A 26,522-nucleotide genomic window follows, 5' to 3' on the forward strand; every position below is an offset into this window, starting at 1 on the left:
TCATCATAGGCAGTCTCTCGGAATCGAGGAAGACTTGCTTCCACTCTTAAAATTAGTCCTTAGGTGGCCAAACAGCTCAATATGAGAACTACAGTCCCTGTCACAGGTGGGACAGATAGTCGTTGGGGAAGGGGAGGGTGGGACTGGTTTGCCGCACGCTCCTTCCGCTGCCTGCGCTTGATTTCTGCACGCTCTCGGCAATGAGACTCGAGGTGCTCAGCGCCCTCCCGGATGCAATTCCTCCACTTATGGCGGTCTTTGGCCAGGGATTCCCAAGTGTCGGTGGGGATGATGCGCTTTATCAGGGAGGCTTTGAGGGTGTCCCTTGTAACGTTTCCTCTGCCCACTTTTGGCTCGTTTGCCGTGAAGGAGTTCCGAGTAGAGCGCTTGCTTTGGGAGCCTCATGTCTGGCATGCGAACTATGTGGCCTGCCCAGAGGAGCTGATCGAGTGTGGTCAGTGCTTCAATGCTGGGGATGTTGGCCTGGTCGAATGTTTTATGGAATGACTTTCAGAAACCTCCAGTGTTGCAAGCTGATGTGGAATGCAGGGGACACATGGGCGCGGATTTTCCGGTCCATTGTGCTCCGCTTTTCGCCCAAGTGGCGGCAATGGCGACGGTGAGGCCTTCCGAGCGGGCGGTCAGCCTCCAGCGGGGGCTTTTGGAGCCGGCTTTTCAGCGGCGCATAGGAGTACCGCCCGGAAGAGTTACGCCGGTATTCAATGCCCCTGGTTGCAACACCGGTGCGAGTTTTGACTCCCGCCCGACCCACAGTGACCGCCTGTAAATACGGCTGATCCAACCTATACCGACAGAGGAGCAGGAGTCGGCCATGTGGCCCCTCGAGCCTGCTCCGCATTTAATACGATCATGGCTGATCTGATCATGGACTCAGCTCCACTTCCCTGTGTAAGGTCCTTACTCTACAGTATGAAACCACACGAGGCACACTCTGGGGACAAGGTCACTCTGTGACCTTAACTCTTTATTCACAGGACTCCAAAGACGATGACCCTGCGTGGGACCTCCCTTTTTATACCTGTGTGATCAGGTAAGGAGTGTCTCCCACAAGTTCACCCCTTGTGGTCAAGGTGTGCATCTAGGTTGAGTGTATACAGTAATACAGTGGTGTTACATTGTGGTTACATACATGACACTCTGCTCATCTGCATCCCCAAAAGCATCATCCTAATATAAACTGATCAAAAATCCCTTTGAGGCCAAATAGTCAAATATCTTTTGAATCTTAACACGCACATGACGTAATGATATGTATTGATTTCATTATAAGCAACTTAGACTGTTATACGAGCATAAGCATTAGGAGCAGGAGTAGGCCCTATGGTCCCTCAAGCCTACTCTGCCATTCAATAAGATCATGGCTGATCTTCTACCTCAACTCCACTTCCCCCCCCAATCCTCATATCCCTTGATTCCCCTAGAGTGCAGAAACCTATCGATCTCAGCCTTGACTATACTCAACGACCAGCATCCACAGCCCTTTAGGGATTGGAATTCCAAAGCTTCATAACCCTCTGAGTGACGATCTGAGCTATGGATATAAAACCGACAGATTCAATCACCAGAGGTCAGCACAACAAGGAACACTCGTGTGGGAGAAAAGCCACTAGTCCAAGTACAATAATCCCACGTTCGCCTGTAAAACTGACAAATGGCACTCTCGGCTCAAGGCCAAAAGTAAAGGAGAGGAGTGCCATTCACAGCAGGGAATTAAATGCTGAGTAACCAGCCTCCTGGTGCTTCTTGAAGGGCTTATGAAAGTTTTTAGTGACAGACAGAACATCTTTTCAAGGAAGGTCACGAATAATGTAACCGAGAACGTGATCGCCATACCAACTCCAAAGATGCAGCTCCCAAAATAAAACAATTTCAAAACATCGGCATTAATCATGAGATGGCGAGGTGCAAAAATAACACAAGCCCAACAGACAGCAGCAAAGTAATGTCAGTCAGTCTTGTTCCCGATTCAACAAGAGAGAAAGGCAAAGAGGGAAACTAGGTTGGCTCGATCAGTCACACAAAATGCGGCTCACACACAAGGGAGATGACATCTGCAAAAACAATAGGCCGGAATAATAAGCTTGCAACTGCTTCTCCCAGTTTTTAAAAACTTAATACTTATCATTTTAGTAAAGCAGCTTCCCCCATTGTGCAGTATCTGGGGTGATAGGACAGTGAGAGCCACTTTGCAGAAGTTGCTCGTGTTGTTCAGGGGCTCACTGTTGAGTTATTCTGAACTCTTCCCTTCCCACCCCTGCTCCCAAGACTGAACACCCCACAGCAAAGCACACTATCTAGCTTCCAGGTTATAAACTTAGCGCATTAACCCACAACAGCAGTGCACCAGGCAACTCTGGCACTTGTACACATTAATGCCCTATCTTGAGAGAATCATAGAATGGTAGCAGCACAGAAGGAGGCCACTTGGTCCATCAAGCCTGTGCCAGCTCTCTGCAAGAGCACTTCAGCTAGTCCTGCTGCCCCACCCTTTCCCCGTAGCCCTGCAATTTTTTTTCCCTTCAGGTATGTTATGTCTTTAGATGCTCTGAGAATGACTCCAAGAGGCAAAGTATTGTACTTGAACAGTAGTGACCTTAGTCCATTCAATATAACTCCAGAGTGAGGATACCACATGGTGGACTCCCTTTTATAACTGGGTACCTGTGGTGTACAGGTGACCCCCGGGCCTCCACCAGTTGCACCCTCTGGTGGTGCCAGCATAGTGTGTACAGTGTAAACCTTGTTGATGGTACCTCCGGTAAACAAGTCTCCATCTTATGCAACTATACAGTGACTACACAGAGAGTATATCTATAGTATACATATATAACAAGGTACTTATCCAATTCTCTTTTGCAAACCATGATTGTGTCTGCCTCCACCGCCCTTTTATGCAGCGCATTCCAGATCCTAATCACTCGATGGTGAAAAGGTTTTACCTCATGTCGCCTTTGGTTCTTCTGCCAATCACCTTAAATCTGTGTGTCCTCTAGTACTGCTAGTGTTAGCTGTGGCCCAGTGGGTAGCACACTCACCTCTGAGTCAGAAGGTTGCGGGTTCAAATCCCACTCCAGGGACTTGAGCACAGAAATCTAGGCTGAGGGAACGCCGCACTGTCAGAGGGGCAGTGCTGAGGGAGCACCACACTGTCGGAGGTGCTACCTTTCAGATGAGATGTTAAACTAAGGCCCAATCTGCTCTCTCAGGTGGATGTAAAAGATCCCATGGCACTATTTCAAAGAGCAGGGGAGTTCTCCCCGGTGTCCTGGCCAATATTCATCCCTCAATCAACATCATTAAAAACAGATGATCTGGTCATTATCACATTGCTGTGTGTGGGAGCTTGCTGTGTGCAAATTGGCTGCCGTGTGTCCCACATTACAACAGTGACCACACTCCAAAAGTACTTAATTGGCTGTAATGTGTGAAAGGGGCTATATAAATGCAAGTCTTTCTTTCGTTCTTTTACTCGATCCCGTGCTGGTAGGCCTTCCATTTAATTTGAAAGAATTCTCTCAGCCCCTCAGTCACTCGCGTGTCACACTCCACCTGTAACAGGTTCGCAACACGAGCTGGATCGTATCTGTGAATGTGCAACTTCCGCCTTGAGGAATCAGCTATCGTGGCAGCTTTAGTAGAACACAGCTTTCAATTCCGCGAACGGAGAACATTTATAACCTGACCTCATTCACACACCTGCCCCCAGTGAATTTCCGAGTTCATGCTAAATGGTCTTTTAAAAATAGCACAACTGCCCTAGTTTATTGTGCGAGAAAGGACAAATCTTTAAAAAGATCTGGAAGTGTCCAAAAGAAAGGAGTACAGAATTTAGCAATGTCCAAAGCACAGGTTTGTTAATTTTCTCCTTTAATCTAATTGATGAAGTAATTAAACTTCGATGAAGAGCATTAATTTCTTCTAGAAACTTTAGCTGATTGGATGCTCTTGAGGGGCACAATTTAAATAGGGCACTTGTATCATTAGCCAATTACTTACGTCACTGATGCTGTAACGTAACTGCTACTTTTGCCACACCCCAACCCTAAGCAGGCGTCCTTTTCTTTTTATTCGTTCACATGATATGGGCGTCGCAGGCAAGGCCAGCATTTATTGCCTATCCCTAACTGTCCTCGAGAAGGTGAGGGCGAGCGAACTTCTTGAATACAGCTGAGGGCGGTTAAGAGTCAACCACATTGCTGTGCGTCTGGAGTCACAAATAGGCCAGACCGGGTAAGGCCGGCAGATTTCCTTCCCTAAAGGGCATTAGTGAACCAGATGGGTTTTTATGACAAAATGGAGTGTCAGCTATGGCTCAGTGGAGAGCACACTCTCACCTCTGAATCAGAAGGTTGTGGGTTCAAATCCCACTCCAGAGACTTGAGCACATAAATCTAGGCTGACACTCCAGTGCAATACCGAGGGAGTGCTGCATTGTCGGAGGGGCAGTACTGAGGGAGCCCCGCACTGTTAGAGGGGCAGTACTGAGGGAGCGCCGCACTGTCGTAGGGGCAGTACTGATGGAGCGCTGCACTGTCGTTGGGGCAGTACTGAGGGAGCGTCGCACTGTCGGAGCTGCCATCTTTCGGATGAGATGTTAAACCGAGGCCCCATCTGCCCTCTCAACTGGATGTAAAAGATCCCATGGCACTATTTTGAAGAAGAGCAGGGGGGTTATCCCCGGTGTCCTGGACAATATTTATCCCTCAATCAACATAATAAAAACAGATTATCTGGTCATTATCACATTGCTGTGTGTCGGAGCTTGCTGTGCGCAAATTGGCTGCTGCATTTCCCACATTACAACAGTGACTGCACTCCAAAAGTACTTTATTGGCTGTAAAGCCGAACGCAAGGATGCACTCCCCAGAACTTCCCGAAGATATTGACCTACTCCCCAACACTACCCACAAATACGGACACACTCCCCTTTACAAATGCTCACACTACTCCTGGTGAACCCTTATCCGAATGTATGAAAACCAGTGTCAGTCATCCAAAGGACAACGGTGCTATCATCGCAGAAAATGTGTTTTTTAAAAATTAGTATACAGCAACAGCCCTGTTGTTGCTTCTCTGTTCATATTCACAATCGATATATCGGTGTATGGGGCCACCCAATTCAAATCTCAAAGATATTGCAACGTTTCCACCTCATGCTACTTACATAAAGTTGACTTTTGCAACGGGTCCCTGCACCTGTCCCGTCACTGTGCCTCCTGCTGTATTCTTCACCCAGCCAACCAGGCCCAGCTTCCTGGCCTGTTCCTCAGTGTACTGAAACAAAAAAAAATTCAAAGGATAAAATATTACCGTTAAGAGTGCAAGGCAACACAGCGCGGTGGGGGGGAGACAGACTGTTTATTCAAAACACAATGTGTAAAATACAATATTCTATTTATATATATATATATATAGGGTCGTCTCATTATTTACACACTGTCTGACAACTCGGGCATCGCGGAGGCTCGATGATCCATGTGTATGGAGTGGTGCCGATCTGTGAGCCCAAACTTCCTGAGGCCTGCATGGTGTGCAGGATTCCTGCTTGGTGGTGTTTCAATAACAAAAACGACACCTTGTATTTATATAGCGCCTTTAACGTAGCGAAACGTCCCAAAGCCTTTCGTAGGAGTATTATGAGATTTTTTTTAAATTGACACCGAGCCACATAAGTAGAAATTAGCGCAGGTGGCCCTTGGTCACAGAGGGAGGTTTTAAGGAGCCTCTTGAAGGAGGAAAGAGAGGTAGAGAGGTGGAGAGGTTTAGGGAGGGAGTTCCAGAGCTTGGGGCCCAGGCAGCAGAAGGCACAGCCACCGATGGTTGAGGGATTATAATCAGGCATGCCCAAGAGGGCAGAATTAGAGAGGTGCAGACATCTCGGGGGGTTGTGGGGCTGGAGGGGATTACAGAGATACGGAGGGGCGAGACCATGGAGGGATTTGTAAACAGGGATGAGAATTTTGAAATCGAGGCGTTGCCGGACCGGGAGCCAATGTAGGTCGGCGAGCACAGGAGGTGATGGGTGAGTGGGACTCGGTGCGAGTTAGGACACGGGGTGATGGGTGAGTGGGACTGGGTGCGAGTTAAGACACAGGACAGCGAGCACAGGGGGTGATGGGTGAGCGGGACTCGGTGCGAGTTAGGACACGGGCCAGCGAGCACAGAGGGTGATGGGTGAGCAGGAGTCGGTGCGAGTTAGGACACAGGGTAGTGAGCACAGGGGGTGATGGGTGAGCGGGACTTGGTGTGAGTTACGACACAGGGCAGCGAGCACAGGGGTGGTGATGGGTGAGCGGGACTCGGTATGAGTTAGGACACGGGGCAGCGAGCACAGGGGGTGATGGGTGAGCGGGACTCGGTGCGAGTTAGAACACAGGGCAGTGAGCACAGGGGTTGATGGATGAGCGAGACTCGGTGCGAGTTTGGACACGGGGCAGCGAGCACAGGGGGTAATGGGTGAGCGGGACTCGGTGCGAGTTAGGACACGGGGTCAGTGAGCACAGGGGGTGATGGGTGAGCGGGACTCAATGTGAGTTAGGACACGGGGCAGCCAAGAGGCTTCTGAGACTGTCACAAATGGAAACGGGACAATGTGAGTAAGGTGGACACTCGGTTATAATCTACTCTGACTGTTGTTGACTGTGAGCTTGTGCTGAAATACAATCTGCACTCCGTCTTAGTTTGGTTGACATGGGGTTGGAACGCGTTCAGTTGCTGACTGTTGGTTGGCTGCAATTAACAGGGGAGCCCGCAGCTCCCGCTGCATGAAAGGCCAACGTTCAGGAGGTCAACCAGACTGGCCTGGTCTCAGTTACTTGACTGCTGGCTGACAGCACAGCAAAGCTGGAACTCCTCAGGAGGACAGTACTCTGATCATCATTCCCCCGTCAAACCCAAGCTGAAGCTCCTTCGAAGAATCAGAAGCCATTCTTCCTCCAGAAAGACAGCAAGCCCTCAATGGGCCTGGGGAAAGAGATACCAGTCCGTGGTAATGACCCATTTATCAGACCCAGGAATTTTCAACGTGCAGCGAAGCGTCTGTCCCTGTGATGAACGATGTCGCAACAATTGTGCAGAAGCGATCCAACGGCACACTAACAAGGAAAAGAAGACTTGCATTTATATAGCACCTTTCACGACCACCAGACATCTCAAGGCGCTTTAATGACCAGATCATCTGTTTTAGTGATGTTGCTTGAGGCCCAGGTAGCTGAAGGCACGGCCACCAATGGTGGAGCGATTATAATCAGGGATGCTCAAGAGGGTAGAATTAGAGGAGTGCAGACATCTCGGGGAGTTTGTGGGGCTGGAGGAGATTACAGAGATAGGGAGGGGCAAGGCCATGGAGGGATTTGTAAACAAGGATGAGAATTTTGAAATTGAGGCGTTGCTTAACTGAATGTCAATGTAGGCCAGTGAGCACAGGGGGTGATGGGTGAGCGGGACTTGGTGCAAGTTTTGGATCACCTCTAGTTTACGCGGAGTAGAATGTGGGAGGACAGCCAGAAATGCGTAGGAGTAGTCAAGTCCAGAGGTAACAAAGGCATGGATGAGGGCTTCAGTAGCAGATGAGCTGAGGCAGGGGTGGAGACAGGCAACGTTATGGAGGTGGAAGTAAGAGGTTTTAGTAATGCCGCGGATATGTGGCCGGAAGCTCATAGTTGGGAGGAGGACCATCTCAAGCCTCTACTCACCAGGGCAGGAGGCTCCTTCAATGTCAGGAGCCTGTCATGGCAAACTGCAGCCAGCTACCCCTCAGTGCCACTGCAGGAACATTCAATTGTATAGAAATATGGAAACATAGAAAATAGGTGCAGGAGAAGGCCATTCGGCCCTTCGAGCCTGCACTGCCATTCAATAAGATCATGGCTGATCATTCCTTCAGTACCCCTTTCCTGCTTTCTCTCCATACCCCTTGATCCCCTTAACCGTAAGGGCCATATCGAACTCCCTCTTGAATATATCCAATGAACTGGCCTCAACAGCTCTCTGCGGCAGGAAATTCCACAGATCAACAACTCTCTGAGTGAAGAAGTTTCTCCTCATCTCAGTCCTAAATGGCCTACCCCTTATCCTAAGACTGTGTCCCCTGGTTCTGGACTTCCCCAACATCGAGAACATTCTTCCCACATCTAACCTGTCCAGTCCCGTCAGAATCTTATATGATTCTATGAGATCCCCTCTCATCCTTCTAAACTCCAGTGAATAAAGGCCCAGTTGATCCAGTCTCTCCTCATATGACAGCCCAGCCATCCCTGGAATTAGTCTGGTGAACCTTCGCTGCACTCCCTCAATAGCAAGAACGTCCTTCCTCAGATTAGGAGACCAAAACTGAACACAATATTCCAGGTGAGGCCTCACTAAGTCCCTGTACAACTGCAGTAAGACCTCCCTGCTCCTATGTTCAAATCCCCTAGCTATGAAGGCCAACATACCATTTGCCTTCTTTACCACCTGCTGTACCTGCGTGCTCACTTTCAGTGACTGATGAACCATGACACCCAGGTCTCGTTGCACCTTCCCTTTTTCTAGTCTGCCGCCATTCAGATAATATTCTGCCTTCGTGTTTTTGCCCTCAAAATGGATAACCTCACATTTATCCACATTATACTGCATCTGCCATGTATTTGCCCACTCACCTAATCTGTCCAAGTCACCCTGCAGCCTCTTAGCGTCCCCCTCACAGCTCACACCGCCACCCAGTTTAGTGTCATCCGCAAACTTGGAGATATTACACTCTATTCCTTCATCAAAATCGTTAATGTATATTGTAAAGAGCTGGGGTCCTAGCACTGAGCCCTGCGGCACCCCACCAGTAACTGCCTGCCATTCTGAAAAGGACCTGTTTATCCCGACTCTCTGCTTCCTGTCTGCCAACCAGTTCTCTATCCACGTCAGTACATTACCCCCAATACCATGCGCTTTGATTTTGCACACCAATCTCTTGTGCGGGACCTTGTCAAAAGCCTTTTGAAAGTCCAAATACACCACATCCACTGGTTCTCCCTTGTCAACTCTACTAGTTACATCCTCAAAAAATTCCAGAAGAGTCGTCAAGCATGATTTCCCTTTCTTAAATCCATGCTCACTCGGACCGATCCTGTCACTGCTTTCCAAATGGGCTGCTATTTCATCCTTAATGATTGATTCCAACATTTTCCACACTACTGATGTCAGGCTAACCGGTCTATAATTACCTGTTTTCTCTCTCCCTCCTTTTTTAAAAAGTGGGGTTACATTAGCTACCCCCCAGTTCAGTAGAACTGATCCAGAGTCGATAGATTGTTGGAAAATGATCACCAATGCATCCACTATTTCTAGGGCCATTTCCTTAAGTACTCTGGGATGCAGACTATCAGGACCCGGGGATTTATCAGCCTTTAATTCCATCAATTTCCCTAACACAATTTCCCGCCTAATAAGGATATCTTTCAGTTCCTCATTCTCACTAGACCCACTGTCCCCTAGTACTTCCGAAAGGTTATTTGTATCTTCCTTTGTGAAGACAGACCCAAAGTATTGGTTCAATTGGTCTTCCATTTCTTTGTTCCCCATTATAAATTCACCTGAATCCAACTGCAAGGGACCTACATTTGTCTTTACTAATCTTTTTCTCTTCACATATATATAGAAGCTTTTGCAGTCAGTTTTTATGTTCCCTGCAAGCTTCCTCTCGTACTCTATTTTCCCCTTCTTAATTAAACCCTTAGTCCTCCTCTGTTGAATTCTAAATTTCTCCCAGTCCTCAGGTTTGTTGCTTTTCCTAGCCAATTTAAATGCCTCTTCCTTGATTTTAACACTATCCTTAATTTCCCTTGTTAGCCATGGTTGAGCCACCTTCCCAGTTTTATTTTTACTCCAGACAGGGATGTACAATTGCTGAAGTTCATCCATGTGATCTTTAAATGTTTGCCATTGCTTATCCACCATCAACCCTCTAAGTATCCTCTGCCAGTTTATTCCAGCCAATTCACACCTCATACTGTCAAAGTTACCTTTCCTTAAGTTCAGGACCCTAGTTTCCGAATTAACTTATTAAGATGGAGTCTTAATAAAGAATTCTACCATATTATGGTCACTTTTCCCCAAAGGGCCTCACACAACAAGATTGCTAATTAGTCCCTTCTCATTACACATCACCCAGTCTAGGATGGCCAGCTCCCTGGTTGGTTCCCCGACATATTGGTCTAGAAAACCATCCCTAATACACTCCAGGAAATCCTCCTCCACCGCATTGCTACCAGTTAGGTTAGCCCAATCTCTATGTAGATTAAAGTCGCCCATGAGTACTGCTGTACCTTTATTGCACGCATCCCTTATTTCTTGTTTGATGCTGTCCCCAACCTCACTACTACTATTTAGTGGTCTATACACAACTCCCACTCGCGTTTTCTGCCCTTTGGAATTCCGCAGCTCTACCCATACCGATTCCACATCATCCAGGCTAATGTCCTTCCTTACAATTGCACTGATTTCCTCTTTAATCAGCAACACCACCCCGCCTCCTTTTCCTTTCTGTCTATCCTTCCTAAATGCTGAATACCCCTGGATGTTGAGTTCCCAGCCTTGGTCACCCTGGAGCCATGTCTCCGTGATGCCAATCACATCGTATCCGTTAACTGCTATCTGCGCAGTTAATTCGTCCACCTTATTCCGAATACTCCTCGCATTGAGGCACAGAGCCTTCAGGCTTGTCTTTTTAACACACTTTGCCCCTTTTGAATTTTGCTGTAATGTGGCCCTTTTTGCTTTTTGCCTTGGAATTCCCTGCCCTCCACTTTTACTCATCTCCTTTCTATCTTTTGCTTCTGCCGCCCTTTCTATTTCCCTCTGTCTCGCTGCATAGGTTCCCATCCCCCTGCCATATTAGTTTAACTCTTCCCCAACAGCACGAGCAAACACTCCCCCTAGGACACTGGTTCCGATCCTGCCCAGGTGCAGACCGTCCAGTTTGTACTGATCCCACCTCCCCCAGAACCGGTTCCAATGTTCCAGGAATTTGAATCCCTCCCTTCTGCACCATTTCTCAAGCCACGTATTCATCTGAGCTATCCTGTGATTCCTACTCTGACTAGCACGTGGCACTGGTAGCAATCCTGAGATTACTACTTTTGAGGTCCTACTTTTTAATTTAACTCCTAGCTCCCTAAATTCGTCTTGTAAGACCTCATCCCGCTTTTTTTACCTATATCGTTGGTACCTATATGCATCACGACAACTGGCTGTTCACCCTCCCTTTTCAGAATGTCCTGCACCCACTCCGAGACATCCTTGACCCTTGCACCAGGGAGGCAACATACCATCATCCTGGAGTCTCGGTTGCGGCCGCAGAAACGCCTATCTATTCCCCTTACAATTGAATCCCCTATCACTATCGCTCTCCCACTCTTTTTCCTACCCTCCTGTATAGTAGATCGGTCATGCATTATCAACAAGGGAAAGGATGACAAAGAATAACCATACACTGATCTCATTCAGTGCAATAGAACTTAGTGACACTTCAGCTGTACGGTGTCCAAAGAGTGCACATAAGAAATAGGAGCAGGAGTTACCATTTGGCCCCTCGAGCCTGCTCCACCATTCAGTAAGATCATGACTGATCTGAGCTTTGCCTCAACTCCACTTTCCTGCCAACTCCCCATAACCCATGACTCCCTTATCGTTCTAAATTCTGTCTATCTCCACCTCTTGTGCTGTTGTGGGGCCCAAATTTGGCCCTCTGGTTTTTTTCGCCGCACTTACGTGAGGTGCACTGACTTTCTACTCTCAAAATGGCGCCGAAAGGATATCGCCGTAGTCTCCCCGCTCTGTCAACTGTCCCTGTGCTTGGCGCAGGGTTGCAATTACAGTGGGGGGCGGAGCTAGGGCCCTGCGCTCAAAAGAGTGCCGGCAGCTCAACACATGCGCACTGGAGGTGTCGCGCATGCGCAGTAGCTCCTCTGCAGCATGGGACCCGATGCCGGGCAGTCATTGTTGCTGGATGGAAGGGGGTCCGGCAAGTCGAGCGCCTTTCTTCGGAAGCCAGCTTGGCCAGCCGGTTAAAAGTGGAGCAGCCAGCCAACCAGCCAGCGGGTGGAAAACTACGATCGGCCATTTCTCGCTGTCTGGTGCGGCCGCGGCTGGAATGGGCTTGCTGGTGCATTCTCCTGCCGGTGCGTTCTCCCGCCCCTAGCCCTGGCCGAAGGGCTTGCCGGTGCATTCTCTGAGTTCTCCTGCCTGCCAGTGCGTTCTCCCGCCCCTATCCCTGGCCGAGTGGCCTCCCGCACCGGCCGGCCCGCTGACTTCCCAGGCCGAGTTATGAAGTTAGGACATAAGTTTTATTTTTTATTTATTTTAAAAAATTTATTATTGATGGTTTTTATGCTTCTTGAATGTTGTTGTGAAGGTGTTTAGTGCTTTGCAAGGTCCTCTCCACTTCCCTCCCTGCCGCACCATCTCTGGCTACCTGCGCTGATTTCTTAACTCCGCAAGGTTTTTCTGTGCGGCCACATACACTGGCCTAAGTTAGCTTGGAGCAACTATTAACTGTCCAAACTGGCTTTAATGGCCAAAGCAGGCATAGGTGGCTGGTAACGCCCCCTTTTGAAAAAAAAACGAAACTAAAAAAAAATCCTAACTAACTCACTTACACTGTCGCAAATTAAATGTGCAGAATGGGGATTTTTAAGATACTCCAGAAAAATCAAGTTGCTCCAAAAAAAAATGGAGCAACTCCTGGGCAAATTTGGGCCTGTGGTTCTGGAAGGACCATCAGCAGAAGGCAGGAATCATATTTTTGTCTGTTCAGGAAGAGGCGAAACAGTGTTGAGAGAAAGTTGAACATCTAAGAAGGGAGGTTCATGAGAAGATCTTCTCAATGGGAGTGGGGGAGCGGCTCTCGCAACAGGCAAAGGTGGTTCAGCTGCCGCATCAGCCTCCTGTATGTTATATCCTCGCGTATGTTCAGGACCACATTCCTCTGGATCATCAACATTGACTCTTCGTAGGACTGCGAAGTGGTGCAGCATGCAGCATACGCAAAAGATGCACAAGACTTTGGCTGGATTATTTTCTACCATGCCCCTTGATGTGTCCAACTACCTGAATCCTTGCTTCACATATGGAGTGAGCCTTTGACTTCATGATAGCACTACCACCTCTGATCAGACCACGCTCCCGGCGAATGGAAACTGCAGCAACGGGTTGACATCCACCAGGATACTTGTGTCCAGCAGGTCTGGGTTACCTCTCCTGGGTCGGATGGGCTGTGGGAGTGGATTAAGCGCCGTATCTACATTAACGACTTGGAAGAAGGGACCGAGTGTAACGTAGCCAAATTTGCTGACGATACAAAGATGGGAAGAAAAACAATGTGTGAGGAGGACACAAAATATCTGCAAAAGGACATAGACAGGCTAAGTGAGTGGGCAATAATTTAGCAGATGGAGTATAATGTTGGAAAGTGTGAGGTCATGCACTTTGGCAGAAAAAAAATCAAAGAGCAAGTTATTATTTAAATGGAGAAAGATTGCAAAGTGCCGCAGTACAGCGGGACCTGGGGGTACTTGTGCATGAAACACAAAAGGATAGTATGCAGGTATAGCAGGTGATCGGGAAGGCCAATGGAATCTTGGCCTTTATTGCAAAGGAGATGGAGTATAAAAGCAGGGAAGTCTTGCTACAGTTATACAGGGTATTGGTGAGGCCACACCTGGAGTACTGCGTGCAGTTTTGGTTTCCATATTTACAAAAGGATATACTTGCTTTGGAGGCAGTTCAGAGAAAGTTCACTCGGTTGATTCCGGAGATGAGGGGGTTGTCTTATGAGGAAAGGTTGAATGGGTTGGGCCTCTACTCATTGGAATTCAGAAGAATGAGCGTTGATCTTATCAAAACGTATACAATTATGAGGGGCCATGACAAGGTGGATGCAGAGAGGATGTTTGCACTGATAGGGGAGACTAGAACTAGAGGGCATGATCTTAGACTAATGGCCACCCATTTAAAACTGAGATGAGGAGAAATTTCTTCGACATAAGAACATAAGAAATAGGAACAGGAAGAGGCCATACAGCCCCTCAAACCTGCTCCGCCATTTAATAAGATCATGGTTGATCTGATCATGGACTCAGCTCCACTTCCACGCCTATTCCCCATAACCCCTTCTCCCCTTATCGTTTAAGAAACTGTCTATTTCTGTTTTAAATTTATTCAATGTCCCAGCTTCCACAGCTCTTTGAGGCAGCAAGTTCCACAGATTTACAACCCTCTGAGAGAAGAAATTTCTCCTCATCTCAGTTTTAAATGGGCGGCCCCTTATTCTAAGATCATGCCCTCTAGTTCTAGTTTCCCCCATCAGTGGAAACATCCTCTCTGCATCCACCTTGTCAAGGCCCCTCATAATCTTATACGTTTCGATGTTCCCCTCTCATTCTTCTGAATTCCACTGAGTAGAGGCCCAACCTCCTCAACCTTTCCTCATAAGTCAAGCCCCTCATCCCCAGACTCAACCGAGTAAACCTTCTCTGAACTACCTCCAAAGCAAGTATATACTTTTGTAAATATAGAAACCAAAACTCCACACAGTATTCCAGGTGTGTCCTCACCAATACCTTATACAGCTGTAGCAAGACTTCCCTGCTTTTATACTCCATCCCCTTTGCAATAAAGGCCAAGATACCATTGGCCTTCCTGATCACCTGCTATACCTGCATACTATCCTTTTGTGTTTCATGCACAAGTACCCCCAGGTCCTGCTGTACTGTGGCACTTTGCAATCTTTCTCCATTTAAATAGTAACTTGCTCTTTGATTTTTTTTCTGCCAAAGTGCATGACCTCACACTTTCCAACATTATACTCCATCTGCTAAATTTTTGCCCACTCACTTAGCCTGTCTATGTCCTTTTGCAGATTTCTTGTGCCCTCCTCACACATTGCTTTTCCTCCCATCTTTGTATCGTCAGCAAACTTGGCTACGTTATACTCAGTCCCTTCTTCCAAGTCGTTAATATAGATTGTAAATAGTTGGGGTCCCAGCACTGATCCCTGCGGCACCCCACTAGTTACTGGTTGCCAACCAGAGAATGAACCATTTATCCCGACTCTCTGTTCTCTGTTAGTTAGCCAATCCTCGATCCATGCTAATATATTACCCCCAACCCCGTGAACTTTTATCTTGTGCAGTAACCTTTTATGTGGCACCTTGTAAAACGCCTTCTGGAAGTCCAAATGCACCACATCCACTGGTTCCCCCTTATTCACCCTCTTTGTTACATCCTCAAAGAACTCGAGCAAATTTGTCAAACATGACTTCCCCTTCATAAATCCATGCTGACTCTGCCTGACCGAAAATTTGCTTTTACAAATGTCCTGCTACTGCTTCTTTAATAATGGACTCCAACATTTTCCCAACCACAGATGTTAGAAACATAGAAAATAGGTGCAGGAGTAGGCCATTCGGCCCTTCAAGCCTGCACCACCATTCAATGAGTTCATGGTTGAACATGCAACTTCAGTACCCTATTCCTGCTTTCTCGCCATACCCCTTGATCCCCCTAGTAGTAAGGACTACATCTAACTCCTTTTTGAATATATTTAGTGAATTGGCCTCAACTACTTTCTGTGGTAGAGAATTCCACAGGTTCACCACTCTCTGGGTGAAGAAGTTTCTCCTCATCTCGGTTCTAAATGGCTTACCCCTTATCCTTAGACTGTGACCCCTGGTTCTGGACTTCCCCAACATTGGGAACATTCTTCCTGCATCTAACCTGTCTAAACCCATCAGATTTTTAAACGTTTCTATGAGATCACCTCTCATTCTTCTGAACTCCAGTGAATACAAGCCCAGTTGATCCAATCTTTCTTAATATGTCACTCCCGCCATGCCGGGAATCAGTCTGGTGAACCTTCGCTGCACTCCCTCAATAGAAAGAATGTCCTTCCTCAAGTTAGGAGACAAAAACTGTACACAATACTCCAGGTTTGGCCTCACCAAGGCCCTGTACAACTGTAGTAACACCTCCCTGCCCCTGTACTCAAATCCCCTCGCTATGAAGGCCAACATGCCATTTGCTTTCTTAACCGCCTGCTGTACCTGCATGCCAACCTTCAATGACTGATGTACCATGACACCCTGGTCTCATTGCACCTCCCCTTTTCCTAATCTGTGACCATTCAGATAATAGTCTGTCTCTCTGTTTTTACCACCAAAGTGGATAACCTCACATTTATGCACATTATACTTCATCTGCCATGCATTTGCCTACTCACCTAACCTATCCAAGTCATTCTGCAGCCTCATAGCATCCTCTTCGCAGCTCACGCTGCCACCCAACTTAGTGTCATCCGCAAATTTGGAGATACTACATTTAATCCCTTCGTCTAAATCATTAATGTACAATGTAAACAGCTGGGGCCCCAGCACAGAACCTTGCGGTACCCCATTAGTCACTGCCTGCCATTCTGAAAAGTACCCATTTACTCCTACTCTTTGCTTCCTGTCTGCCAACCAGTTCTCAATCCACGTCAGCACACTACCCCCAATCCCATGTGCTTTAACTTTGCACATTAATCTCTTGTGTGGGACCTTGTCGAAAGCCTTCTGAAAGTCCAAATATACCACATCAACTGGTTCTCACTTGTCCACTCTACTGGAAACATCCTCAAAAAATTCCAGAAGATTTGTCAAGCATGATTTCCCTTTCGCAAATTCATGCTGACTTGGACCTATAATGTCACCTCTTTCCAAATGCGCTGCTATGACATCCTTAATAATTGATTCCATCATTTTACCCACTACTGATGTCAGGCTGACCTCTCCCTCTTTTTTTAAAAAGTGGGGTTACATTGGCTATCCTCCACTCCATAGGAACTGATCCAGAGTCTATGGAATGTTGGAAAATGACTGTCAATGCATCCGCTATTTCCCAGACCACCTCCTTAAGTACTCTGGGATGCAGTCCATCAGGCCCTGGGGATTTATCGGCCTTCAATCTCATCAATTTCCCCAACACAATTTCCCGACTAATAAGGATTTCCCTCAGTTCCTCCTTCTTACTAGACCCTCTGACCCCTTTTATATCTGGAAGGTTGTTTGTGTCCTCCTTCGTGAATACCGAACCAAAGTACTTGTTCAATTGGTCTGCCATTTCTTTGTTCCCAGTTATGATTTCCCCTGATTCTGACTGCAGGGGACCTATGTTTGTCTTTACTAACCTTTATCTCTTTACATAGCTATAGAAACTTTTGCAGTCCTTCTTAATGTTCATTGCAAGCTTCCTCTCGTACTCTCTTTTCCCTGCCCTAATCAAACCCTTTGTCCTCCTCTGCTGAGTTCTAAATTTCTCCCAGTCCCTGGGTTCGCTGCTATTTCTGGCCAATTTGTATTCCTTGGCTTTAATACTATCCCTGATTTCGCTTGATAGCCACGGTTGAGCCACCGTCCCTATTTTATTTTTACGCCAGACAGGGATGTACAATTGTTGTAGTTCATCCATGCGGTCTCTAAATGTCTGCCATTGCCCATCCACAGTCAACCCTTTAAGTATCATTCGCCAATCTATCCTCGCCAATTCACGCCTCATACCTTCAAAGTTACCCTTCTTTAAGTTCTGGACCATGGTCTCTGAATTAACTGTTTCATTCTCCATCCTAATTTAGAATTCCACCATATTATGGTCACTCTTTCCCAAGGGTCCTCGCACAATGAGATTGCTACTTAATCCTCTCTCATTACACAACACCCAGTCTAAGATAGCCTCCTCCTAGTTGGTTCCTCGACATATTGGTCTAGAAAACCATCCCTTAATGCACTCCAGGAAATCCTCCTCCACTGTATTGCTTCCAGTTGGTTAGCCCAATCTATATGTATATTAAAGTCACCCATGATAACTGCTACACCTTTATTGCATGCACCTCTAATTTCCTGTTTGATGCCCTCCCCAACATCACTACTACTGTTTGGAGGTCTGTACACAACTCCCACTAACGTTTTTTGCTAACTGGTGTATAGTTTCCTGCTTTTTGACTGCCTCCTTTTTTAAATAGGGGCATTACATTTGCAGTTTTCCAATCTGCTGGGAGCTCCCCAGAGTCCAGGGAATTTTGGTAAATTATAACCAATGCATGCACAATCCCTGCCACTACTTCTCTTAAAACCCTAGGATGCAAGCCATCAAGTCCAGATGATTTATCTGCCTTTAGACCCATTATCTTACTGAGTACCACCTCTTTAGTGATTGTGATTGTGTTAAGTTCCTCCCCCCCCTATAGCCCCTTGACTATCCACTATTGGAATATTGTTAATGTCCTCTACAGTAAAGACTGATACAAAATATCTGTTCAGAGTTTCTGCCATCTTCATGTTCCCCATTACTAATTCCCCGGTCTCGTCCTCTTAAGGACCAACATTTACTTTAGCCACCCTTTTCCTTTTTATATACTTATAGAAACTCTTGCTATCTGTTTTTATATTTTGCGCTAGTTTATTTTCATAGTCCATCTTCCCTCTCGTAATCATTTTTTTAGTCGTTCTCTGCTGGCTTTTAAAAGCTTCCCAGTCTTCTGTCCTCCCACTAGTTTCGGCCACTTTGTATGCCCTTGTTTTTAGTTGGATACCGTCCTTTATTTCTTTAGTCAGCCACGGATGGCTAACTTTTCTCCTACACTCTTTCCTCCTCACTGGAATATATTTTTCTTGAGAGTTGTGAAATATCTCCTTAAAAGTACACCACTGTTCATCAACCGTCCTACACTTTAATCTATTTTCCCAGTCCACTTTACCCAACTCTGCCCTCATACCTTCATAGTCTTCTTTATTTAAGCTTAGTACGCTGGTTAGAGATCCAACTTTCTCACCCTCCATCTGAATTTGAAATTCAATCATGCTATGATTACTCATTCCGAGGGGATCCTTTACTAGGAGATTGTTTATTAATCCTGTCTCATTACACAGGACCAGATCTAAGATAGCCTGTCCTCTGGTTCGTTCTGTTACATACTGCTCAAGGAACCTGTCCCTTACGCACTCTATGAACTCCTTCTCAAGGCTATCCTGACCAATTTGATTTGTCCAATAAATATGGAGGTTAAAATCACCCATGATTATTGCTGATCCCTTTTTACAAACCCCCACTATTTCCTGGTTTATGCTCCGACCAACAGAGTTGCTACTGTTAGGGGGCCTATAGACTACGCCCACCAGTGACTTTTTCCCCTTATTGTTTCTTATCTCCACCCAAACTGTTTCAACACCCTTATCATTTGAGCCAATATCATTTCTTACTATTATAGAGGGTTGTGAATCTGTGGAATTCGCTGCCTCAGAGAGCTGTGGAAGCTGGGACATTGAATAAATTTAAGACGAAATAGACAGTTTCTTAAACGATAAGGAAATATGGGATTATGGGGAGTGGGCAGGGAAGTGGAGCTGAGTCCATGATCAGATCAGCCATGATCATATTAAATGGCGGGGCATGCTCGAGGGGCCGTATGGCCTACTCCGGCTCCTATTTCTTATGTTCTTATCAGCTGGTATAAAAATGGATACGGCTGTGGAAAGAGCGTTAATGCGAGTTCTTCCACTACTTCACAATATTCTCCAAGGGAGAAGTGTGAAGATTCGAAAAGACAACTACCGTGACAACTCTACTGCATCTTCCTTGGTGAATCACAGCCTCAGAAAACATTGTCCCTCCAGTAAGTCCAGTTATGCCTATATATGCATCTAGGAGGATTACATAGGATATGCGACACAGAAACAGGCCATTTGGCCCAAACAGTCCATGCCGGCGTTTATGCTCCACTCGAGCCTCCTCCCGTCTGTCCCCATCTAAATCTATCCAGATAACCCTCTATTCCCTTCTCCCTCATATGCTTGTCCAGCCTCCCCTTAAATCTATACTATTCTATTTGCTTCAACCACTCCCTGTAGTAGTGAGTTCCACATTCTCACCACTCTCTGGGTAAAGAATTTTCTTCTGAATTCTCTGTTTGATTTCTTGGTGATTATCTTATATTGATGGCCTCTAGTATAGGAGTGTAATGATGGATGACGCAATCCACCTAACTAAATCTTGAAGGGGAGCGGAAGGAGCAGTGTGATGGCCTAGCCCAGCATTCTGTGTGGCCCCCGGCCTGCGAGCACCATCGGAGCAGGCCTGGGAGCGGAAGGAGCAGCGTGACGGCCTAGCCCAGCACTCTGTGCGGCCCCTGGCCTGCGAGCGCCATCGGAGCAGGCCTGGGAGCGGAAGGAGCAGCGTGACGGCCTAGCCCAGTACTCTGTGTGGCCCCCGGCCTGCGAGCACCATCGGAGCAGGCCTGGGAGCGGAAGGAGCAGCATGGCGGCCTACCACTCCTGGGAGCAGCATGTGCTGGAGCAGGAGAGAAACAGCAGTGAAAAGGGATGTCACCAAGATCCAGGATTGGAGCATGGGCAGGTACTGCAGGAGCAGCGAGGTCAGGGTGAAGGAATTGCGAGGTCGAAGCGAAGGAGCGGCGAGAGATCATGGAGAGGGACGTGATCGGGGCCCAGGAGAGGCGTGAGTTCAGGGCCCAGGAGAGGCGAGGGCCCAGGGGCAGCACAGGCCAGCCCACACTGCGATATGTGTGCACACTAGGTCCGTGCAGCAGAGCTGGTCTCCAGTCGTCTTGGTTAACCCTTGCCACTGGACCAAGACCTCGCTCTGTCGAGCCCGTGTGGTGGCTGGTGTGCAACGGTCACCACACGTTAAAAAAATCCACCCACAGGCATCTGCCGCCTTAAAACATGTAGTTCGGACCTGGAATTATAGGTCCTTCATTGAAACACCTGTGAACTTTTTGACGTGGAAGCAAGTCATCCTCGATTCGAGGGACTGCCTATGATAATGATGATGATGAATCCTCCTATAATGTAAAATCTGTCTATCCGGACAGCAAAAGAACAATTTGAAAACACATGTAAAACTTAAAGCCTTTCCCTTTAGATAGGCGTATTTGAAGACAATGGGCCCTCTGGAAAAACGGCGCATCTCGATAAGGTGCGCCGACTTTCTGGAAGAATATGGGCGCGGCGAAAACTTACCTTGTGATCCTCCAGTCTCCTCAGGACATCTTTGTGCTCGGCGTGGTACAGCACAAGGGGTCGGGGGCAGAGCCAGGTCCCGGTGCTGAAAACAGTGCCGGGACCTTTGCACATGCACGCTAGAGTGTGCGCGCATGTGCAGTAGCTCCAGGCCCCCGAGACTGTGTGGGAAGGGCCCGAAGCACGCCGCCCCTAGCCCTGGCCGAATGGGCTCACTGGGGCGGCGAAGATCAGACTCGGGCTCCCTCCTCTTCAGCTTCAGCTTCAGCTCCCGCTCCCCCCCTCCCTCCCTCCCGTTCAGGTCCCACTCCTGCTCCCCCCTCCCTCTCTCCCGTTCAGGTCTCGCTCTGGCTCTCCCCCCCCCCTCCCGTTCAGGTCCCACCCTCCCCCCTCAATCCCCTCCCCCCTCCCCTCCTCTTCCCCCTCTCCTCTCCCCCCTCCCTCCCTTCCTCCTCTCCCCTCCCTCCTCTCCTCTCCCTCCCCCATCTTCTTCCCTCCCTCCCCCTCGTCCTCTTCCCTCCACCCTCCTCTTCCTTCCCCCCTCCTCTTCCCTCCCTCACATCCCTCTTCCCTCCCTCCCCCCTTCCCTCCCTCTTCTCCAACCCGTCTTCCCCCCATCTCCCTCCCTCTTCCCCTACTCTCCCTTCCTCTTCCCCCTCCTCTCCCTCCCTCTTCCCCCCTCCTCTTTCTCCCCCTCCTCTCCATCCCTCCTCACCCTCCCCCACGCCTCGCTGTCAGAAACACAAAGAGACACTGACAGAGACAGAGAGAGAGAGACGCTGACAGAGACAGATACTCGGGGGACCCCAACCCAACACACTATTGGAGGGCTCCCGGTGCTGCAGTCGGGGAGTAGAAACTTAATTTTTCATTTATTGATTTTTTAAATTTTTTTTATTTTTTTATTTGATTTATTGGTTGATTTATTTATCATTTATTATTGATGATGGCTCTTTATTTGTAAAAGTGAAGTGTTTAATGTTTGTAAACTTCCCCGCCTCCCCCCCCCCCCCACACCCCCACCACCCCCCATCTCTCGATCCCTAAGTTTCAAAGTGAAGGCAAGGTTTTTCTGAGCGTACAAAAATCTACACTTACTCCATTCTAAGCTAGTTTGGAGTAAGTTTTCGCTACCTAAACTTGCAAAACAAGTGTAAGTGGCCGGACAGGGACCCTTTTGAAAAAAAAATCTGTTCTAAAATGGAACTATTCTAACTCACTAGAACTGGAGCAAACTAAATGCCGAGAATTACAATTTCTAAGATGCTCCATTCTAAACTAGTTGCTCCAAAAAAATAGGAGCAACTCAGGCCGAAACTTGAGCCCATTGTTAGCTGCCCTGGACACCATTATTTGGGTGAAGTGAAAAAACAGCGTACTCCCTGTGTAAAGAATGGGAATGACATTGAAATGGAAATCACACCAATTTCTGGAAGGAGCTTCCTGAACCATTCATTTCACTGGTGGAGATTTGCGTCACTTGGACTGTTGACTGGGATCCAGCACAAGTGATCTCCGCCCACATTTCCATTCCGTAACTTCCCAATTGTGCACCTTTTTGGGCATTAGCGGCAAACACCTGGGCCACTGTATCTGCAGCAGTTCGAGGCATTTCTGAAGAACATAAGAAATAGGAGCAGGAGTAGGTCATACAGCCCCTCGAGCCTGCTCCGCCATTTAATACGATCATGGCTGATCTGATCATGGACTCAGCTCCACTTCCCCGCCCGCTCCCCATAACCCCTTATCCCCTTATCGTTTAAGAAACTGTCTATTTCTGTTTTAAATATATTCAATGTCCCAGCTTCCACAGCTCGCTGAGGCAGCGAATTCCACAGATTTACAACCCTCTGAGAGAAGAAATTTCTCCTCATCTCAGTTTTAAATGGGCAACCCCTTATTCTAAGATTATGCCCTCTAGTTCTAGTCTCCCCCATCAGTGGAAACATCCTCTCTGCATCCACCTTGTCAAGCCCCCTCATAATCTTATACGTTTCGATAAGATCACCTCTCATTCTTCTGCATTCCAATGAGTAGAGGCACAACCTCCTCAACCTTTCCTCATAAGTCAATCCTCTCATCTCTGGAATCAACCGAGTGAACCTTCTCTGAACTGCCTCCAAAGCAAGTATATCCTTTTGTAAATATGGAAACCAAAACTGCATGCAGTATTCCAGGTGTGGCCTCACCAATACCCTGTATAACTGTAGTAAGACTTCCCTGCTTTTATACTCCATCCCCTTTGCAATAAAGGCCAAGATTCAATTGGCCCTTCCTGATCACTTGCTGTACCTGCATACTATCCTTTTGTGCTTCATGCACAAGTACCCCAGGTCCCGCTGTACTGCAGCACTACATAAATCTTTCTAACGATAGTGTGATTAATAATCCCACTTTTTACAGCAGATCAATATTATAGTGCTAGATTCAGAAGCAGTGCTTCCATTTTTATCATTAAAGGGCGAGAAAAGTGTAGGGCATAAATATCCGCCCACTATTGGTGCCTTCAATAAAAAAAAAGATAAATATTCACTTAGAAACACTGGACCTGAATTCGCGCTCCCCACGGGTGCGTACCAGGTGCGGGTTTAGGCATGCGGAGCGCACGCAACCTCAAGAATTCTCTGGACAGATTGCACGTCTCTGAAACTAAAGAGGCCTCTGTGGGCGGAGAGTTGGGCTATTTGCCCGACTCCTGCCCAGCGAATGTCCTTCAAATTCTTATAACTGATAAAAAGCAGGCGTAAAGCCTGCATTTATCAGTGTTAAGACTTTTAAAGCACAGAATAATATATATTTTTCAATAATTTAAACATTTAAAATCCTATTAAATAAGGTAAGTTTATTTTTAGACCATTTAAAGAATGTAAAAAAAAATTTAATCAAATTTTTGATTTAAATAATTAATTACATTCCATTTTGATTAAATTCAAATATGTGATGTTTTTTTAAAAAATGTATCTTAAGTGCTTGTGTACTTAAAGGGGTATTTCCATTCATACTTATGTTGAGTTCCATACATATGGAATCACCACAAGTATGAATGGGAAGACCCCTACTCAGATAGGTTGGGCCGGCCCACATGATCCCAGTGATGCGTACAAAGCCCAAAGGCTGCTGGGATACGTGGGCCTCTACCCAGGCTTCGCCTCTCCAAAACTCTGGGAGCAACACATACTTTCGTAGATATTTTTGCGGTTGGAGACATCCGCCTGCGGAAAGCCTCCAACCGCAAATGCTGGCCAATTATTTTTTTAGATGTCAGGAGCAAAGCTGTGATGGAGCCATTTGGTAATGCCGTGCCAGCTATATAGGAAATGATAGAGCAGGCATTGACGACGAGATCCAACACCGCCTCCACTGCGCCAGTGCAGCTTTCGGCCGCCTGAGGAAAAGAGTGTTTGAAGACCAGGCCCTCAAATCTGCCACCGAGCTCATGGTCTACAGGGCTGTAGTAATACCCGCCCTCCTGTATGGCTCAGAAACATGGACCATGTACAGGAGACACCTCAAGTCGCTGGAGAAATACCACCAACGATGTCTCCGCAAGATCCTACAAATCCCCTGGGAGGACAGACCGACCAACATTAGCGTCCTCGACCAGGCCAACATCCCCAGCATCGAAGCACTGACCACACTCGACCAGCTCTGCTGGGCGGGCCATGTAGTTCGCATGCCCGACACGAGACTCCCAAAGCAAGCGCTCTACTCGGAACTCCTTCACGGAAAACGAGCCAAAGGTGGGCAGCGGAAATGTTACAAGGACACCCTCGAAGCCTCCCTGATAAAGTGCAACATACCCACCGACACCTGGGAGTCCCTGGCCAAAGACCAGTCCGCCCTAAGTGGAGGAAGTGCATCCGGGAGGGCGCTGAGCATCTCGAGTCTCGTCGCCGAGAGCATGCAGAAATCAAGCGCAGGCAGCGGAAGGAGCATGCGGCAAACCAGTCCCGCCCACCCCTTCACTCAACGACTATCTGCCCCACCTGTGGCAGGAACTGTGGCTCTCGTATTGGACTGTTCAGCCACCTAAGAAGTCATGTTAAGAGTGGAAGCAAGTCTTCCTCGATTCCTAGGGACTGTCTATGATGATGATAGGAAATTAGTATTAAAGTATGCTAAATATGACACGCACTCCTTATATGGGCATCACCATTCTGTGCCCAAATAAGGAGTACATGACATATATAGAAAACCAGAAGCTGCACATTCTCTGTCCCTATACCTACAGCATCACCGATGCATTCAAAGAGAAATTCGCCTGATTTTGCGTGGGCAAAGCCACAAGAAATCCTCCAGTATGCAATAAAATCACTGACATTTTTGGGGCTTTTTGTTCGTGCTTCAGCAGCTGATTCGATAGACTTTGCTGCCTCTTCATGTATCTGCTTGTGTTTTTCCTGATGTACCTTCGTCATAACTTAAGTCCTATGCATGCACATAAAACTGTGTGTGTACGTTAGTCCATAATTATGAGCCTGTAAATGCAAGATAGTCACAAATAAATCCGATAAGGAATTCAGGAGAAACCTCTTTACCCAGGGAGTGGTGAGAATGTGGAACTCACTCCCACAGAGAGTGGTTGAGGCGAGTAGCACAGATGCAGTTAAGGGGAAGCTGGATAAACACACGATGGAGAAAGGAATAGAAGGATATGCTGAGAGGGTGAGATGGAGAGGGGTGGGAGAAGGCTTGTGTGGAGCATAAGCGCTGGCCATAGATCAGTTGGGCCGAATGGCCTGCTTCTGTGCTGTAAATTTGATGTAATTGATGTCCTATGTTGACAGATTGAGTAGACTGGGCCGATATTCTCTCGAGTTTAGAAGAATGAGAGGTGATCTCATTGAAACATACACAATTCTTACAGGGCTTGACAGGGTAGATGCAGGGAGGATGTTTCCACCGGGCTGGGGAGTCTAGAACCAGAGGTCACACAGTCTCAGAATAATGGGTCGGCCATTTAGGACTGAGATGAGGAGAAATTTCTTCACTCAGAGGGTGGTGAATCTTTGGAATTCTTTACCCCAGAGGGCTGTGGGAGGCTCAGTCGCTGAGTATATTCAAGACAGATATGTAAAGAGAAAAAGGTTAGTAAAGGCAAACGTAGGTCCCCTGCAGTCAGAATCAGGAGAAGTCATAACTGGGAACAAATAAATGGCAGACCAATTGAACAAGTATTTTGGTTCGGTATTCACTAAGGAGGACACAAACAACCTTCCGGATATAAAAGGGGTCAGAGGGTCTAGTAAGAAGGAGGAACTGAGGGAAATCCTTATTAGTCGGGAAATTGTGTTGAGGAAATTGATGGGATTGAAGGCCGATAAATCCCCAGGGCCTGATGGACTGCATCCCAGAGTACTTAAGGAGGTGGTCTTGGAAATAGCAGATGCATTGACAGTCATTTTCCAACATTCCATAGACTCTGGATCAGTTCCTATGGAGTGGAGGGTAGCCAATGTC

General features: G+C 47.3%; 1 protein-coding gene across 2 annotated transcripts in view; it reads right to left on the bottom strand.

Moving 5' to 3' along the window:
* LOC139239438 (acylphosphatase-2-like) overlaps positions 1–26,522 on the bottom strand; it is a 104,969-nt gene that overhangs the window by 26,384 nt on the left and 52,063 nt on the right. For both annotated transcript variants that reach the window (XM_070868171.1, XM_070868172.1), the window contains exon 4: positions 5,186–5,295. In XM_070868171.1, the coding sequence (XP_070724272.1) occupies positions 5,186–5,295 (110 nt within the window). The remainder of the gene's footprint in view (positions 1–5,185; positions 5,296–26,522) is intronic.

Source organism: Pristiophorus japonicus, chromosome 27 (assembly GCF_044704955.1).
Source record: "Pristiophorus japonicus isolate sPriJap1 chromosome 27, sPriJap1.hap1, whole genome shotgun sequence".
Taxonomy (NCBI): Eukaryota; Metazoa; Chordata; class Chondrichthyes; family Pristiophoridae; genus Pristiophorus; species Pristiophorus japonicus.